The sequence below is a fragment of the Trematomus bernacchii genome, unplaced genomic scaffold (assembly GCF_902827165.1).
Source record: "Trematomus bernacchii unplaced genomic scaffold, fTreBer1.1, whole genome shotgun sequence".
Classification (NCBI taxonomy): domain Eukaryota; kingdom Metazoa; phylum Chordata; class Actinopteri; order Perciformes; family Nototheniidae; genus Trematomus; species Trematomus bernacchii.
Genome location: NW_022987710.1, coordinates 1,822,803 through 1,841,140, shown reverse-complemented (window position 1 = coordinate 1,841,140; position 18,338 = coordinate 1,822,803). Strand labels below are relative to the sequence as shown.

At 42.3% G+C, this 18,338-nt stretch overlaps 1 protein-coding gene across 1 annotated transcript; it reads left to right on the top strand.

The window, feature by feature from the left end:
- The first annotated feature begins 1,356 nt into the window (after nt 1-1,356).
- Nucleotides 1,357-18,134, top strand: LOC117491110 (low choriolytic enzyme-like). The gene is made up of 8 exons (XM_034140959.1): nt 1,357-1,425; nt 2,022-2,025; nt 2,130-2,189; nt 2,279-2,434; nt 7,136-7,256; nt 7,343-7,521; nt 17,671-17,752; nt 17,954-18,134. Exons 1-8 carry the CDS (start codon nt 1,357-1,359, stop codon nt 18,132-18,134), a joined length of 852 nt encoding a protein of 283 aa, XP_033996850.1.
- The last annotated feature ends 204 nt before the right edge of the window (nt 18,135-18,338 follow it).

Genomic DNA, 18,338 nt, shown 5'->3' with positions numbered 1-18,338 from the left:
GCGTGGAAGTGTGGTCTGCCACAAGCGGGCAGCAGGAGCGGGGCTGTCAGCATCAGCTTGTAGATGGTGTTTTAAAACTCGATGCGCTCTGAAACTACGGGGCGGCGAGGACAAAAAATATACATGCGTTAATCGCGTTAAAATAATTAGTGGCGTTAATTTTTTTTTACGTTAACGCGTTATTAACGCGTTAACTTGACAGCCCTAATTTATACACAAGTTTAAATCCAAATATAAGATCAATCATAAGACATAATGGAGAAATGGGAAACCCAATAAGCTATTGGAAGCTTGAGATAGGGGCCCAGACAATGGGCAATGTACATAGATACATTATTAAATATGCAGAAAATACTTCCTAACCATGAAGAGTGTTACACAAACTAATTTTTCCAAGAGACTTTTCAAATAGAGTTTATGAAAAATTCCTAATGATACACAGGAATTATCGGTGCAATACAATTTGTAAAAAATAACTTAAAAAACACAAAGTCACCCCGAAACCACGTAGAGATCTGTAATGACGAAACAAAATACAACAAAAAGAATCTAAATATAATATAGGTGTTGATAATCATTTAACATGGTGAATAGATGTAGCTAGCATTAAGAGTAGAGTTTGTGGTGATGATAGACTGTCTAGATAAAAGACAAATATATATATATTTTGCCCAAGATAATATGCCTTTGGTATTCACAGTATGCCTCTATTATCAATGTATTGTCCAATCAGAGTCCAGATGTGTCCATTAAACACAGAACAGCACACAAAACTTTCAGATGCAGAAACATTTTGGGAATGTTACAATATCATCCAGCCTCTTTTAACAGTAGCAATAAATATAATTTGCAATTATAATTATAAACATTTATTGTCTTCAATATTTGTTTTTATAACAGAACTACTAATGTGGTTTAGTTGTATATGAACCTTTAGGGAAATGTGTTGAGATTTAATTAACTGATCTGACTGCAATGGAAAAATGCACAGTTAATGTAATTTTGTAATTGCAGGTTATTCTTTCTATGTAGACATTCTCATTTCATACATATGCTTAAATGCTGACAACTGAATTGTTGACAGCTGTTCATTTCCCACCTGTATATGTATGGAACATACTGTACATGTCAGATAAGCCTGTGAGTTTAGCTGATTCTGTGACTTGCTGTACTCAGATAGTCCATATTTGGGCTGACAGACAGAGCTGAACGTATATAAAAAGCTGGAGAGAGACCTCCTCTGCACTAATCCACACCGAGGATCCAAGGTGAGTTCAGTGTGCACTTTGTTTCAGTGTGTATATTCCTCTGTGTGTGTGTCTGTGCTCTGAAGTGACGCTGTGTGTGTCCTGCAGGATGTCTGTCTTCAGGTTCTCCGCTCTTGCTCTGCTGCTGCTGTCTGCCTGCTGCTGGGCCGACACTGAGGTAGGAGCAATGGCAGGGTGATATCTGCACATTTTTCATGTTAAAATGCATGTTTGATGAAAGGATTCTTGTATTTCATATGAAGCCGCTCATCTTCCCATCTGCTGGGAGATGCGTTTTATAATTTGTTTTACAAATCTGCTAAGCTGACTATTATGTATGATCTTTGCACTACTTTTTAGTTTTTTAAGAGAAGTTTGTCACAGATGATGATATCTGATCTGCACCACACATTAGATTTGCTGATGCTGAACAATAATCTCTAAGTACTACTAATAGTTTTAATGCCTGAGGCATTTGAAAACTTACATGAATACAATATTTAGGAGAAATAAGACACTAATAGGAAAATAATTTTGTTAAACAAAAATAAAACCTATTAATGTGAATTTTGGATTATACAACTAGTCTGAAGGAAGCAAAATAGCCCAAACTCTTAAAATTCACCAGCGTATAACAAATTATGTTTTTGCCTGTAGTGGCTTGCCTTAAGACACAGTATATGGTTGTTTTACTAAAATATTGTTCTGTTAACTTTTAGCTGTAATTTAAACTGTGTTTGTCTTCTCTCCTCTAATCCCACGCTGAATCTGCAGGCAGGTATGTATCTGTTCTAATGATCAGACCTCAAGTATTTACATGCACAGTTTATGCTGCTGTGTTTTTACACAAAATAAAATGGTGTTGTTGATGTCTCTCTGCAGAGAAGGAATCAGAGGAGCTTTCTGTGTCTGAAATTCTGGAGAGAGCCAACACAAATCTGGGTGAGTGTGAGCTGCTGCATCTCCATGCTCCTCGTCTTCTATCAGTATCTCCTCAGCAGGAGTTTGAGATACTGTGTGATGTGTTTCAGTTCGCTCCGACAATGAGCCCATCCTGACTGAGCTGGACATCGCCATCGACAACGAGGCAGAGAGAAACGCCGACCCCTGCACCAGCCGTGGCTGCAAGTGGTTAAAGAACAGTGATGGAAAGGTCTACATTCCTTATTACATCACCAACAACTTCTGTAAGTCTCACACAACCAGGCCGAACTTTTTACCCCACAGTCAAACAACTTAATTTGCTTCGTCATGTTTTGTAAAACAAACACACGGCACACCGTGCACGCGAGTAAACGTGCATCGCTTTCTGGCTCCGTAATCACACCAATGCACGTGCAACTTAAGTATTAAGTTCCGACTGGTCACAACAATAATTAAATATCACTCTTAATACAACAAATAATTAACTTTTATCTATTTTGGGGTGCACATTTTGCTGTTTGCTGTCCTTATGTCTTTATGTTAAAAACTGGTTGCCACTGATGGCAACCAAAGGCCAAGAAGTAGTTGACATTTGTTCTGAATGGTTGCCAATGGCAACCTGGCAACCGTTAAAGGTGGGGTATGCAATTTATTTCAGAAACACTTTTTGTTATATTCCATGGAATGCTCTTAACATCCCGATAGCAATGAATATATTAAATGCTTTGACAATAAATACATAAAAAAATGTGATCTGTGGAAGCCGTAGTGCTGTACAAAGCACGACCAATCATTTTAGCCGGCCCGGCTAAAATAACTGGATGGCCTACCTGCCTGTCAGCCTTCCATCTGTGCACAAACTTATCTCGTGCCCTCATTGGTCATGTGCACGTTCGTGTGTGTTGGAGGAGGGGCTCTGTAAGGAAGTGGCAGATTTTTTCCGGTTGTGTACTCGAGCTGGTTTCTCCAAAATTACCTACCCCACCTTTAATGTCGAGCCCTGAACTCTATTAAACTCTCCTGCTCAGCCACAGTTAAGTTATTTGGCAGTTCAGAGGCTTCCATGCTGAACGGGCTTCTCATCCAGCTGTTGGCTTCGGTCATCACTGGGAAATACTGGCGGAACTGTTGTCTGAGCGAGACAAGGTGTGCAACCATGTTGTCCCTCACTCCATCATCAAGGGTCAGCTCGTTCTCAGACAGAAAACTCTCTAAAGCAGGGAAAGCTGAAACATCACCTGCCTTGACTTTGATCTCGAATAACACCAACTTTTTTTTTTTTTCTCCATCAAACACATTGATGGAGAGTCCCTGTAGTCCCAAATTCAGGTCGTTTAAACGGGAAAAAAAATGTCTGACAAGTATGCCAACTGACTGAGCCACACTGTATCATCAAACACATCTGATAAGGGGACGTTTTTGTCCTGTAAGAAGACTTGGACTTCTCTGTGCAATTCAAAAAGCCTTGAAAGCACTTTCCCTCTTGATAGCCATCTTACTTCTGTATGGAGCAGAAGTTGGACATGCTCGCTAGGGCTGTGCATCTTCACTGGTCTCACGATTCGATTCGATTACGATTATTCTGTCAACGATTCGATTCAATTCGATATCCCGATGCATCGTGATGCATCACGATTCATACCAATGCGTTGCATCCTCAATTTTCTATATTACTGCACATGGCTTATTTTTCATCAATGCATACATGCAGTAAATACATATGAACTCTCTTTTTATTATTTAGAAAGTGCTTCAGAAATCAATAACATAAATGTCTTGACATTAATTTATAAACCAAAATAAATTAATTGTATATGTCTAGCCTCCCTGTACAGTATCTGTGTGTGAAGTTGTTCCATCCTCAAAAACAAAAAACTAATGCTTCTGCAGTCTAGCTGCAGCTTCTAGCAACGGTCTTCTGTTAAAAAAAGGGCACTGAATGTCCTGAATGTGGCATCACAAACATGACTTGAGTCTGAACACAGCAGACAACAGGAGTATTTACAATAGCATATACAAACAAAAATACTGCATGTGGGTGCACACTTACATTCTCTGTCTTACTGTTACATACATCCCATGAATGTATAAGATTAAGTTAGCTTCATTATATCTCAATCAGTGATTAAGTGAATAATAAAGTTTCTATCGGGTCACTATCAGCCTGTCACTCATTATTTTCAGGGAGGGGGCGGGGTTTGGAGGAACGGAGAGGAGACGGTGATCGCGGAAGCTTTTTTCCTCCTGCCTTCACAAACTTTACACACGTATATATCGTCTGAAAATTGCTAGAGGACATTGATACTCTGCAATCCAAGACTTGATTAAATCCACCAAAAACCTGACATGATTGTAACGCGATTATTTTTGAAAAACATAAATCCTTGTGTGTCTGAGCCGCAGCGACACGGAGTGATTCAGAGCGGGTCCTTCTGCTGTTGGTTCTGGACTGGTGTTCTTGTGTTGGTGGATAAAGCAGACTGCTCCGTGTTTGGTGTCGCTGTGCCACGTCTGTTCCCTGATCTCTGCGTCACCGACCGATTTGATATTAAAGTGACAGAAAAAAAAACGTTATAGTAAAGCCGCGGCCGGAAAATCAGGAAGCAACGTTACTACGCTATAATCGATTATCTTCCGTCACTGCATCGATACCGAATCGTCCACGTCCGCATCGCAATGCATCGTAGAAACGATTATTTTCAACACCCCTAATGCTCGCTGCCCATCTCATCACAGAGCACTTAGAATAGGCGAGACTGCATCGGTCGGGCCTTTATGAAGTTCACACTCTTCACAGCAGAGTCCAGCACAGACTTCAAGCCATCGGGCATCTTCTTGACCGCCAGCACCTCCCGGTGGATGCTGCAGTGTGTCCATCGCATCTCCGGTGCGACCTCTTGGATCCGAGCTGCTACTCCGCTGTGGCGGCCAGTCATAGCCCTCGCGCCATCTGTGCAGACTCCAACACACTTTTTCCATTCAAGTCCATTCTCTTACACAAACGCGTCCAGGAGCTGGAATATGTGCTCAGCTGTTGTTCTGGTCTCCAGTGGTTGACAGAACAGAAAGTCTTCCTGAGCTGCACCATCATGTTCATATCTGACATAAACCATAAAATTGGCCAAATCTGAAACATCAGTAGTCTCGTCCAGCTGGATGGAATAATAGCTACTACTTTTAATGCGCTCAATCAATGTCTTTTTAACATCCTCTGCCATCTCTACTATTCTCTGTGACACAGTGTCATTTGAAAGTGGCACCAAATGTAACAGTTTGGCAGCCTTCTCGCCACACATGATTTCTGTCATTTCTTTAGCGAGTGGGAGACAAAGTTTTTCGCCAATTGTGTGTGGCTTACCGGCTTTTGCAATGCGGAGGCTGGCACGATATGAGGCTTCCTGGGCCTTGGCTATGGGTGTGCAGCTGGATTGGATTGTTGACTTGCACTTGTTCAGTACATCAGATTTTCTTGTAAAAAATTCCGCTGGCTTGTCTTTCAGGTGGGCGTGTGTAGTTGTAAGGTGCCGTTGGAGGTGCGATGGTTTCATAGAATCATTACTTAACATTTCACCACAAATCACGCACTGTGGTCTGGGCTCATTATCTGTCCCACTGCAGCTGAATCTATATTTCATGTAACCCTGGTTGTATTTCCGAACTGGTTTGTGTCTCTTTTTTGTGGACTCACTTGCGCTGCTGCTGATGGAGTCACTCGCAGCTACGTTAGCAGCGTTGTGGCTGTGCATATCACTGTTGCGTTGCTGGCGGAGCCTGCGCTTGCACTCGCTTGACTGTCCTCCTCCTCATTCACTTGTTCCCTTTCGCTGGTAATATTCTCCTCTGTCTCTTCCGAATACCTCCCGTTTTGAGCCACGTTTTTAGCATCATTCAGCTTTCTTCTTTCTTTCATAACTTGCTTGCAACATTCTAATCGTTCGCAGGTAGTATGGTAGTCATAGCAACGCCAGAAATAAATAAAAACATTTTTGTGTTTCTAAATCTAAAAACAACAATAGCCTATTAGAACTTATTCAAACCACGGTTTCAATTATCTCAAGCTTATTTTCATTCGTTGTAGTATTTTGATAGTATGATTTATTTTTTAATTAATGTTATTTTATTTTATTTATTTTTTATATTTCAGATTCCTCCGCGTACCACTAGCGGGAGCTGGCGTACCACCAGTGGTTGAGAACCACTGATGTAGAATATACAACACTGTAATAGGTCCACTAAGCCAGGAACCATGGAGTCATGACATGACAGACTACAAATAAAAACTGATTAGAAAAGGTCAAACATAATAAGGATTCAAAAACAAAAATGATATCACCAAGGTGGGAAGGCCCTTTGAATTAGGAGTATCATTACAGTTATTTATGTTCTTTATTTCTTCTCCTACGCCAACAAATGCGTTAAACAAGCAAACAGAAACTCCTCTCATTTAAACTGGAATCACTATCAGGGCTAAATGACTCTAAATAACTAGAAATAACTAAAGGGCACATAAAATGCTGATTTTTAGATGCATTCCTAATTTTGGGGTTTCTACTAGAACATGATTACATGTTTTATTGTTCAAAAAACAAATAATTTTTCTCTTAATGTCTGACTGTAAATACCTTCGTTCACTCTCCATCTGAAATGCTTAGTTTTAAGTTTGTGTAAACACAAACCTGCTCTGATTGGCTTGTGAGAAAAATATGGATAAATTGGGTGGAGATATTCAGTACTGAACCTACATGTAACGTAGAAGGGAGGCAAATCTGAATGGTTTTGTTGAATCCCATGTTTCCTGTCTCATTTGACAATTTATGGGTTTGGAGGCACTAAATAATGCCAACCTCCAGGAGTTGTTATTACACTCCATTTTAAAGAATATCTGCTGTAGTGAGCATACCTGTGATGTAAAGAAAATAAAAGCTCTTAAATAAGCTAAATATTGTGTGCTATGCTCCTCCCAGCCTCCCGCGAGAAGGCCATCATCACCCGTGGACTGGAGTCCTTCTCCTCCTTCTCCTGCATCCGCTTCAGACCCAGCAGGAGCAACGACCGCGACTGGCTGCAGATCGAGTCCCAGAATGGGTGAGAAATTGATGTTGTCAAAGAGTTGGAGACCAAAGCTTTCCTCACACCTCAGTGTCCTTTAACTCACCTCTCACTCTGTCCAGCTGCTGGTCCTTTGTCGGCCGTCGTGGTGGAAAGCAGGTGGTGTCTCTGGCCCGCAGCGGATGTCTTTACCATCACACCGTCCAGCACGAGCTGCTCCACGCTCTGGGCTTCAACCACGAGCAGACCCGCTCTGACAGAGACAACCACATCAGAGTCCTGCTGCAGAACGTCGTGTCTGGTAATGGAGCTGTTTGTTATTCACAATGATTAAAAGAGGAGAGAGGAGAGCCGGTAAACGGAAGACAAGTATTCAGATGCAGGCATGCAAACATGCAGGTATATACATATACCTTGTGTACTATGACATAAAAAATACAACCTGACAAACAGGCAAACACTTTGATATTAGACAATTCTGCTAATCTGCCGTGCTTATTGTCCTTAACAACATTCTGCCGCTCTTTTTTTTGTGATCACATTTTTTTTTTTATTAAACAAATGGTACAATCAATAACATAAAATGCAATACATTACAAAAACAGCACAAAACTAAAGAAAGAAACAAAACCCAGTGACGTGACGTCCCTCCCCACCCACCCATCCAGATCACCATCCCCATTAGATAGTTATCCTAATATGCCCTTGAGGTTCACAATGAGCGAAGTCCACATCTCTATTGTTGACTCCTTTGCCCTATGTACCCGGGCTGTCGATATTTCTAGATACGATATGTCTAGATATGTTAGAACCCAGACCTTACGTGAGAGGGAATGGGGAGGCTTCCACCGAGTCGCAACCAATTTATTTGCTGCTGTAAGCCCGGCTAATAGTGCTCGCCTTTTGGTCAGGGTTAAACCCAGGTTGGACAGGTCGTTTAAGATAAGTGTGACAGGTGAATGAGGCACGTTAGTCTCAAATATCGCCGAAAGGTTAGAGGCAACCATCTCCCAGAATCTGGCCACTGGCGGACATTCCCAGAACATATGTAAATAAGTACCAATAGCCTCTACGTCACATAGAGTGCAATTTGGATCAGCAATTATTTTCATTAAACAAAGCTTCCTAGGCGTAAGGTAAACTCTATGAGTACAATTATAATGTATGTGCTGGTGGTCAGGATTCCTAGAAGCTATTAGTATATTGGACCAGACTTCATCCCAATCAAACTCTGGATCCAGATCTGGGATATCGGCCCTCCATATCGCATCTAACGCCAGAGGTCTATAAGCGTGTTGTGAAATGAACCAGTAAAGTTTGGAAACAAGGCCACTTGTACCTCTAGTGGAGTGTAGAATGTTATGAAGCGGGTGTGGTGATAGAGGACTTTGCAATGGAACACCGCTAGCCCTTAAAGCCGACCTCAACTGTAAATAAAAGAAAAAGGAGGAACGAGGTAAATCAAATTCTGTACACAGCTCCCGAAACGAACGCAGACCTTCATCTCCATAGACGTTCCCCAGTATATGAACCCCTCTCACTTTCCACTGAGGAAACTGAATGGGATGGCCACCAATCAACAATCTGGCATTGTTAAATAATGGGGAACATGGATTCCATGCATAGGGGCAGCCACATAGTTTCTCTACCGCCCTCCAGACAGACAGCAATTGTGATACAATGGGGCCGAACCTGCAACGACACTGCGCAATAGGAATGTTCGAATACAAGAGATCTTGAAGGGTGTAAGGATGCACTAGACTCTCTTCCAGGGCCCGCCATGACACTGATTCCTCAGACTGGAGCCAGGTTAATAAGGGTCTAAGCGTGAAGGCCCAATAATGGTGTTTACAATTTGGGAGAGACAAACCCCCGGCCTGTCTGTCCCGCTGCATTGTAGAGAGCTTGATGCGTGGGCGTTTGCCTTGCCATAAAAATTTCGTCACAGCTGTCTGTAGCTTGCTCCAGTACTGAGTTGGTGGAGGAAGAGGTAGCATTGAACTAAAAAAATTAACTCTGGGTAGAATGTTCATCTTGATTATTGATACACGGCTGTGAAGTTAATTAGTCAGAGAAGACCATCTATCCAAATCAGAAAATATTTTATGAAGCGTGTTACCATAGTTATGTTTAACTATTTTATGTTTAAAACGTCTATCCCCAGGTATGTAAACGTTTTGACAACTGGGATAGATGGAAGGACAGGTGCATTGATCATTGCCTGGTTAAGTGGCATCAAAGCAGATTTCTGCCAATTTATCTTAAACCCAGAAAGCTGACCATATCGATCGACAATAGACAGTATTCTTGGGATACATTGTACAGCATTGCCCAAATACAATAGCATCATCAGCATATAACGAAAGATGATGATGCGTACCATTAATGGAGATTGGGGATAACGTGGGTGACTGACGAATGGTCTGTGCCACCGGCTCAAGTGACAGCGCAAATAGCAAGGGGCTTAGCGGACAGCCTTGCCTTGATCCTCTCGAGATAGCAAAAGATGGGGAGCATACCTTGCCTGTAAGCACCATAGCTGTTGGGTTTTTATATAGCACCTTGACCATGTCAATAAAAGGGGCGCCAAAGCCCATTGCCCCGAGTACCGACCACAAAAAGGGCCATTCTAGACGGTCGAAGGCCTTCATCGCATCAAGTGAGAGAACTGCAGCTGGGGAAGGTAGATGTTGGGCCCCATCTATGATGTGTAATAGCCTCCTTACATTGTCAGCGGCTAGCCTGGATTTTATAAAGTCTGTCTGATCGCTATGTACTAGATCCGTCATGTGAGACTGAAGGCGCCTAGCCAGCACTTTGGCATAGATCTTTACGTCAGTGTTTAAGAGTGAGAGGGGCCTGTAACTAGTACACTCTGTCGGATCCTTGCCTTTTTTAAGAAGCAAGGATAACAGGGCAGTGTTGACGTCTCTCAAAAATGAACCCTCCTTAATAGAAAATAATATCATCTCTACAAGAAAGGGGCCGAGCAAGGGCCAAAAGGTGAGATAGAATTCGGGTGGAATACCATCTGGGCCTGGCGACCTGCCCTTACGCATGTCCATTACTGCTTTCTCAATTTCGTGGTGTGTGATGGGGGCATTCAGATTTTCAGAGTCGCTGACAGAAAGAGACTCCATTTGGATATTATTTAAAAAATCATCGCATACAGATTGGACAAAGCCACTCGTCGAACTGTACAGATCCTTGTAGAAAGAAACAAAGGTGGTGTTCACGCTCTTGGGATCGGTTAGAACAGTGCCATCTATAGATTTAACACTGAAAATATCAGCAAAATGTTCATTGGTCCGAAGCCTCAAGGCCAGCAGGTGGCTAGGTCTGGCGGAGTGGAAGTAGTAAGTCTGTCTGGTTCTGTGCATAAGAAATTCTGAACGGCGTCTGAGGAGAGAATTAATTTCTTTTTTGATCAGGTCTTTTTGGAGTGCAACAGAATCGCTGTAATGGTGTTGTAAGTTAGCATCGAGAGCAGCATACTTTAGTTCTAATGCTTCCAATTTAGCTGCACGTTCCTTGTTTCGGGTGGATGCGTACAGAGTGGTGTTGCTTCTAATAAAGCCCTTCGTTGCCTCCCACAAAAATCTCGGGTCAGACACTGACCCCTTGTTGAACCCCAAAAACTCGCGGAGGTTAGTCTCAAACTGAGACTTGTATGTTTCGTCACGCAGCAGTGAGGAGTTAAAACGCCATCTGGGAGCTCTAGTGGGCACAGCCCTAAGTGTGACAGAACAGTAGATGGGTTTGTGATCAGTCCATGTAACTGGTATATAGAAAGCCTTTCGAACATTATGAAATAGATCTTTGGACGCAAAGAGAAAATCTATCCTAGAAAAGGATTTATGTCTACCTGAGAAAAAAGAGTAATCTTTTATGGAGGGATTCATCACACGCCAGTGGTCTATCATATTTGTTTGGGCCGCCCACCGGCGTAACGCATCAGAAGCGAGACGTTGGTCTCTACTCTCAGCCCCACCCGTTCTATCCATGTTGCTATCCCATAGTGCATTGAAATCTGCGCCCATAACCAGACGAAAGCCTGTGAGATCCCGTAGAGTTTTGGTTAATTGGTCATAAAAGCCAGCCTCGAAAGTGTTGGGAGCATAGGCAGAAATCAATGCTATATTCTGCCCGTCCAGACAAATCTTGGCAATGGCCAGTCGCCCCTCCTTGTCCGTCCAAGAGCCGATCAGATCAAATTTCAGCTTGCGCCTACAAACTATCATCACACCCTTGGTCTTCGTAGGAGCAGAGCAAAAGACAATAGGGTGATAGAGCCTATTTGCAAAGCGGGCCGCATCCTTGCGGAGTAAATGTGATTCCTGTATCATGGCAAAGTCAATATTTCTCTTGTGCAAAAATCCTAAAATAGTGGTCCTTTTATGTGGGATATTGAGTCCCCTGGCATTAATGGAAATCAAATTGAGATTAGTCATAAGTAGAGAAGTGTAAGAATACAATATAAAGTATAGTCACCTCAACAAGCAAGAAATGGTGATCTGGATCCCAAAAAAAACCTTCCCCAAAAAATAAAAAACATAAAACATAAACAAACTCAAAAACAACCCAAGAAAAGTGAGGAGATACGTCCCTCCTCGACATTCCTGATAAGTCCCTAACTGGACAAATCTGGGAACTCTAACTGCCTAAGAGGGGCAGCACCATCACCAACCATTAGAACAGGTGATATCTGTTAATTGCTAGACAATGATCTAACGAACTGCTGAGCAACGCGTCAGCGTAGTGAGTCATCAGAACACATGCAAAAGATCCATCACAACATCAAATAATCAAGAGAAAAATAAAAATGTGGGCAAGTAACGTAAGAACATGTGAAATAAACGAAAAAAGAGATACAACAAGATAGTAGTTTGTACCACTTTGACATGGAATGTCGATATACGCCCAGCCATACAGCCTGCCCAGCACCCACACGCATACACTCGCAGCAGCACTCTCCCACCAAGCCTATACACATCAGCGTCCGTACCAGAGTTCCCGTTAGAATATTTTTTTGCCGGTCAACATGTCCGTTAAAGTTGAAATCTTCCGGACAAAATTAGATAAGTGCCGGTTAAAGGTCTTCTTTGTTATTTATTGAGCTTTAAAACAAATTGATATGATTCGACATTAAACAAACTAATTATAGTAGATTAACTACATTATTCAAAAGTGTACAGTAATTTACAAAAACGCGGGAATAATAAACGGAGCGCTCTCTCCTTCTCCTGACAGCCCGTCAGTATCATGCAGCTCGCGGATCCAGTAATGAGTGACCCGACAGTAAAACTAAACATATCTATAACTAGTTTAGGTAGTTTGAGAGGTAATTAAAATAGCTACGTGTGATTTTCTAACCTGAAGTGTGTTTTGCTCTGCTCGCCGCTGCAGGGGATCATGCAGAGCTGCGTGTCGACTCGTCAGCAGCAGCCGATCTCTCTCTCCTGTCAGATTAGACTTTACTCGCATTTATGTCCATATCGATCAGATCTAGCTAGTTCTAGCTAATGATATGACTACCTGCTTGTTAAAAGACACCTAAACAATAAGCGTCGCTATGCAACCGGATGAGGCCACAAAGTATAGCGCAGCATTATGCATTTGTTTACATGCCCACCGGAACCCCGAGGCATTACCAACAGATCAACGCACAATCAACCCATACAGGACATCTCTTTCTCCACATTAAGTGTTAGACATTAGAATTGACAATTTTTGTCTGTCACATACTCTTTTGTCTGTCACATACTATTCTTGTCTGTCACATAAGTGGCGCAACTGATGCGGTATTGCGCTAAGGGAAAATTATTTTGACCGGACATTTTGACCGGAGAGATTTAGATTTGCCGGACTTCAGCATATTTTACCGGTCATTGTCCGGTAATTACCGGCTAACGGGAACTCTGGTCCGTACACTCTTAACTCCATCCCGCGTATATAGGCACAAACAGGCTGCGCGTGAGCACAGATGCGCAATTATGGCACTTTGGGCTTTCCATACATAATAGACATCAACAAACACAGCGCCAGCGCGACAACCACACACGCAGCCCACACATACACACAGGACAAATGATGCTTGGCTAGGAATGCAAGAGAAAGACTTACCGGTCTACATATGGTCAGTGCATAATAAAAGAATGAAACAAATAAATGTAGAAAGAAAAAAGCAGTCCAAAAACTATGGTCTACGTATACGGCCCACGGGTTCCATCCAGGCAGACAGCGTAACTGAAACTTCATGCTCAGGAAACGCACCACGAAAGGTCTCGGTGGAGCCCCGGGCCTGATTGGGGCTAGAGACCTGTGAGCACGCTCCAAATCCAGGCCCCCAGGAAAATCCGTCTGAAGGATGTCCGGTAGCGTTGTCTTCAGGAAGGATAAAGCATCTTTCTCCTCAGAATGCTCCGGGAATCCATAGATGCGTAGATTCACCCGCCTATCCCTATCCTCGTATTCCACCAGCTTAGCATTCAGCGTTTCTACCTCCGACGCTAGGGCTGGCGGAGAATTGCGGCGCTGGTCTTCTGTGTCTTCCAGCATATCCAGCCGGGCCTCAGCACTGGTAATTCGGGTAAGCACGTCGGCTAGCTTCTCCTCAACAGCAACAACGGCTCTCCGCGTTTCCGATAGTTCTTTCCGAAGGTCAGTAAAGTGCTTTGTTTGGTCCTCAGATAGCTTTTGAAGAAGCTCAAGAATCGCGCTGTTGGTAGGCTCAGTAGCAGCTGAGTTCAACACCGTAATGTCCGGTGAGACAATCGCAGGCTTCGGGCTAGCATTAGCCTTGAGAACCAGGTGTTGTTGAGTTGCATTAACTACGGTTTTCGGATGTTTTTTAGTATTCGGCATGTTTAAATGTAACAGATGACTATTGGGACTAATAACTTGTGACTGAGATCAAAAGTATCACTGACAGTGGGATATTTAAGCAAAAATAAATGGTGATGGCGCCGGAGCCACGAACGTAAGCAGCCATCTTCCTCGACGTCCACTCCTCCTCCATTCTGCCGCTCTTTAAAGCTAGGGAAGGTCATTTCTTGCTTCCCTAGTGAATAGTGGAGGACTAAAAGGGCAAAAATGCTGGTTTGCTCTCTTATATATCATATTAAATAGGGTCTGTTAGAGCTTAAATATGTCCTAAAAGACATTAAAAAGGTTCCTGGGTTTTGAATGATAAGGCGACCGTGGAACAGTTAAGGGAAGAGATAAAAATATGAGAGAATGATAATGGGGATGTGAACCCTGGGATACTGTGGGATGCTTTGAAGGCTGTTCTCCGTGGAAAGCTGATCGCCCTAACAGCATCACAAAAAATTCCCGGCTAGCCACATACAAATACAAAATAGAAAGATTGAGAGAAATGGAGACAAAACATAAGAGTACAGGGGATCAATCGGCATTACAACAAATTAAGGAAACAAGGGGGGAGATAAATGAGATCCTTAGAGGAGAAATAGAAAAAAAGGCAAGGTTTTTAAAGCAGTCTTATTATGAATCAGGCTCAAAAGCAGCTAGACTCCTGGCTAGACGCCTGCGCAAACAGCAAGCCTCTAATACAATTCATAGAACAAGGGACCCCCAAACTAATCAACTACTGTATGAGCCAGATGAGATAGAAAGAATATTTGAAGAGTACTATAAGACACTCTACTCTAATCCACCATTAGCTGATGAAGGCACAATAAGAAACTTTCTTATCTCGCTTGATCTGCCATCTATAGGTGAGATACAGAATGACACCATTACGTCGCAATTTACAGTTGAAGAGCTGGAAGCTGCAATCAGTAGGCTAAAGACCAGTAAATCACCGGGCAGCGATGGGTTCCCACCAGAGTTCTATAAAACTTTCACGAAGGAGCTAACACCTCTGCTTCTGTCTTGTTTTAATTGGACTCTTAAAGAAGGCAGGGCTCCCCCATCTTGGAGGGAAGCAATTATTTCCATTTTGCCTAAGGAAGGCAAAGACAAAGACCACTGTAAAAATGATAGGCCAATTTCTCTTTTAAATGTGGACTACAAGCTGTTTACCTCAATTATCTGTAAAAGATTTGAGACTTTTATGCAAGATCTTATTCATGAAGATCAAACTGGTTTCATTAGAGGGCACCAAACACAAGACAATATCAGAAGGACTCTCCATATCGTAGACAATGCGCATAAAAAGGGCACAAGTATGGTTCTGGTTAGTCTGGACGCAGAAAAAGCATTTGACAGTGTCAGTTGGTCTTTTTTATATTAAGTACTAAGGAGGTTTGGTTTAAATGAAAATGCAATTCGGTGTATTAAGACTATTTATCACGAACCTACGGCTAGGATCAAAGTAAATGGGAGTTTGTCCAATAGGATTCAGCTGGAGAGAGGCTCTAGACAGGGTTGCTGTCTCTCTCCTACTCTCTTTGCTTTATTTGTTGAACCATTGGCGCAAGCAATAAGGCAGAGTGAAGATCTGCAGGGTGTCAATATAGGGGGGGAAGATCATATCATTGGGCTTTTTGCAGATGATGTTATAGTTTTCCTTGAGCAACCAGATGTATGTTTCCCAAACCTGATGAACCTACTCGACACATATGGTTACTATTCAGGGTATAAAGTGAACGTAACAAAAACTCAAATTCTCTCATTCAATTATTCCCCATCCCAACAAATTAGACATGCATATAACCTAAAATGGAATTCCAAAACAATGACTTATCTTGGTGTAACTATAACCAAAACATTTTCCAACCTGTTTGAAGCCAATTATAACAAAATTGATGACAATATCCGAAAGGATGTAGAAAGGTGGTCCACCCTCCCTTTAGACTTCAGTACCAGAATACAAACGGTTAAAATGAATATCCTACCTAGGCTGCTGTATTTTTTTCAGTCTCTTCCAATTGATGTTCCCCAAAAAAAATTCATAACCTGGGACAGGATGATTTCTAGATTTGTTTGGAATAGTAAAAAACCAAGAATACGATTTGCGACACTTCAGTTGCCTAAAAGTAAGGGGGGAATGGCTTTACCAAATCTTAGGGAATACTTCTATGCAGCCCAACTCAGACCTTTGGCCTACTGGTGTAGACCAGATTATGAGTCTGGATGGAAAGCCATGGAAAGGGAGGTACAGGGTCACCACATTCAGGCCTTGGTAGGAGATAGGAATTTGGTGAAGGCTCTGAGAGGTGAAATTAATACGATAGTTGCGTTTACACTAGAGGTCTGGAATGTTGTAGTAGCAAAATACAAATTAAAGAGAGGGATACACACGCTGAGGTGGTTTGCATACGATTCCAATTTTAAACCAGGGGTGTACGATCCAGCATTCAAAGAATGGGTGCAAAAGGGCATAACAGCAATGTGTACGGTTTCAGAAAAGGGTGATTGATGGGTTTTCAGGAATTACAGGCAAAATATGGTATTACAGACAGGGATTATTTTAGATACATGCAGTTAAGACACTATTTTGTAAAAGAGATAAGGCTGAATGCAGATGAATCTTTAGATACTGTAACTGGGGTGATTGTGGATGCGTATCAGCAGAAGGGGTCCCGGATCATTTCTGCTTTCTACCAGGCTTTGGGGGGAAACAGGGGGGAATCGACTATCTACATAAAAGCAAAATGGGAAGTAGAGTAACAAATTAAAATTTCAGAGGAAGAATGGTTTCAAATGTTCGAGACGCAATTTACATCCACAAACTCATTAGTATGGAGGGAATTCTGCTGGAAGAACCTGACTCGCTTTTTCATAACACCCAAAATAAAGAGCAGGCAACTTGGTGTACAGCAACAGTGTTGGAGGTTGTGTGGCAACATGGAGGCTAACCACTCACACATTTTCGGGAACTGTACAAAGATAAGGTCATATTGGGAGAAGGTTAATGCAGTTGTCAAAATTATTTTGGGTTATGGAATCCCAAATACCTGCCCGGTGATGTATCTTGGGAACATTAAGGATGTTGTGATGGGAGGCGATCTATATTTGATTAAGGTTTTACATGCAGCGAGTAAGAAAGCTATAACTAGGAATTGGCTTAATGTGAACGCTCCGACTCAGGAGCAGTGGCTGGAAATTGTTCAAGATATTTTCGTCATGGAAAAGCTGACATATGTTTTGAGAATCCAAGAGAATGCATTCAATAGGAAATGGGAAAAGTGGAATATTTACATGATTGACACCAATGAGTAAATGAATGACTAATTCAATCCTGTACGGTATGTGTGAATATTGAAGGTCTTCAGACAACTAGTATTTATTGTGCTTTATTTTACAACTGATTTGTGTGTATTATGTTTTGTTGTTCTGTTATTATTGTTGTGAAAACTCAATAAAAGCATAAGTGTAAAAAAAAAAAAGGTTCCTGGGATATTTCTTCAGCAGCTGGATTATATCCTGTGTAAAAGTGAATTCAAACCAAAGTAATTACAAATTGTATTTAATGTATATTTTCTAGGTATGGAGCACAACTTCAACAGGATTTCCACTCTGAACCAGGGCACTCCCTACGACTACAACTCTGTCATGCAGTACTTCAGGTGAGAACAATATGAAGTCACTGGTCTGTCTGTCTGTCTGTCTGTCTGTCTGTCTGTCTGTCTGTCTGTCTGTCTGTCTGTCTGTCTGTCTGTCTGTCTGTCTGTCTGTCTGTCTGTCTGTCTGTCTGTCTGTCTGTCTGTCTGTCTGTCTGTCTGTCTGTAACTGTAACTGTAACTGTAACTGCTTTCTGCCCTTTGTAGGACTGCCTTCTCCAAGAATGGCCAGCCCACCATGGTCCCCATCCCTAACGCCAACGTGTCCTTTGGCAACGCTAAGGAGATGAGCCGCAATGATAAGGCCAGACTCAACACTCTCTACCAGTGCTGTGAGTGTCCACATGACCACATTATCACTTGTGTCTGTACTACACACTCATTTTGACCTAACCCATTGTTTGCAAAAACGTGACGTGATTCAAGATGGCGCCTGTGTCGGCTCGCCGCTCGCTCAGCTCTCTACCTTTAGCTATCCTGTTTTTGTTTTATGTTTGTCATAATGTCTCTGCTCTGCTCGTTTATGATCGCCAAGCTCTCCTCCACCTCAGACCCTCACTGGAGTTGATATTGCTGCCCAAACCTACATCTG

Bases quoted from the DNA above. Each gene is read 5' to 3' on its own strand.
- LOC117491110 (XM_034140959.1), top strand. From the start codon at position 1,357: ATGTCTGTCTTCAGGTTCTCCGCTCTTGCTCTGCTGCTGCTGTCTGCC. The intron at 2,435-7,135 runs GTAAGTCTCACA...TGCTCCTCCCAG, and splicing joins TTACATCACCAACAACTTCT to CCTCCCGCGAGAAGGCCATC. The intron at 17,753-17,953 runs GTGAGAACAATA...TGCCCTTTGTAG, and splicing joins TCTGTCATGCAGTACTTCAG to GACTGCCTTCTCCAAGAATG.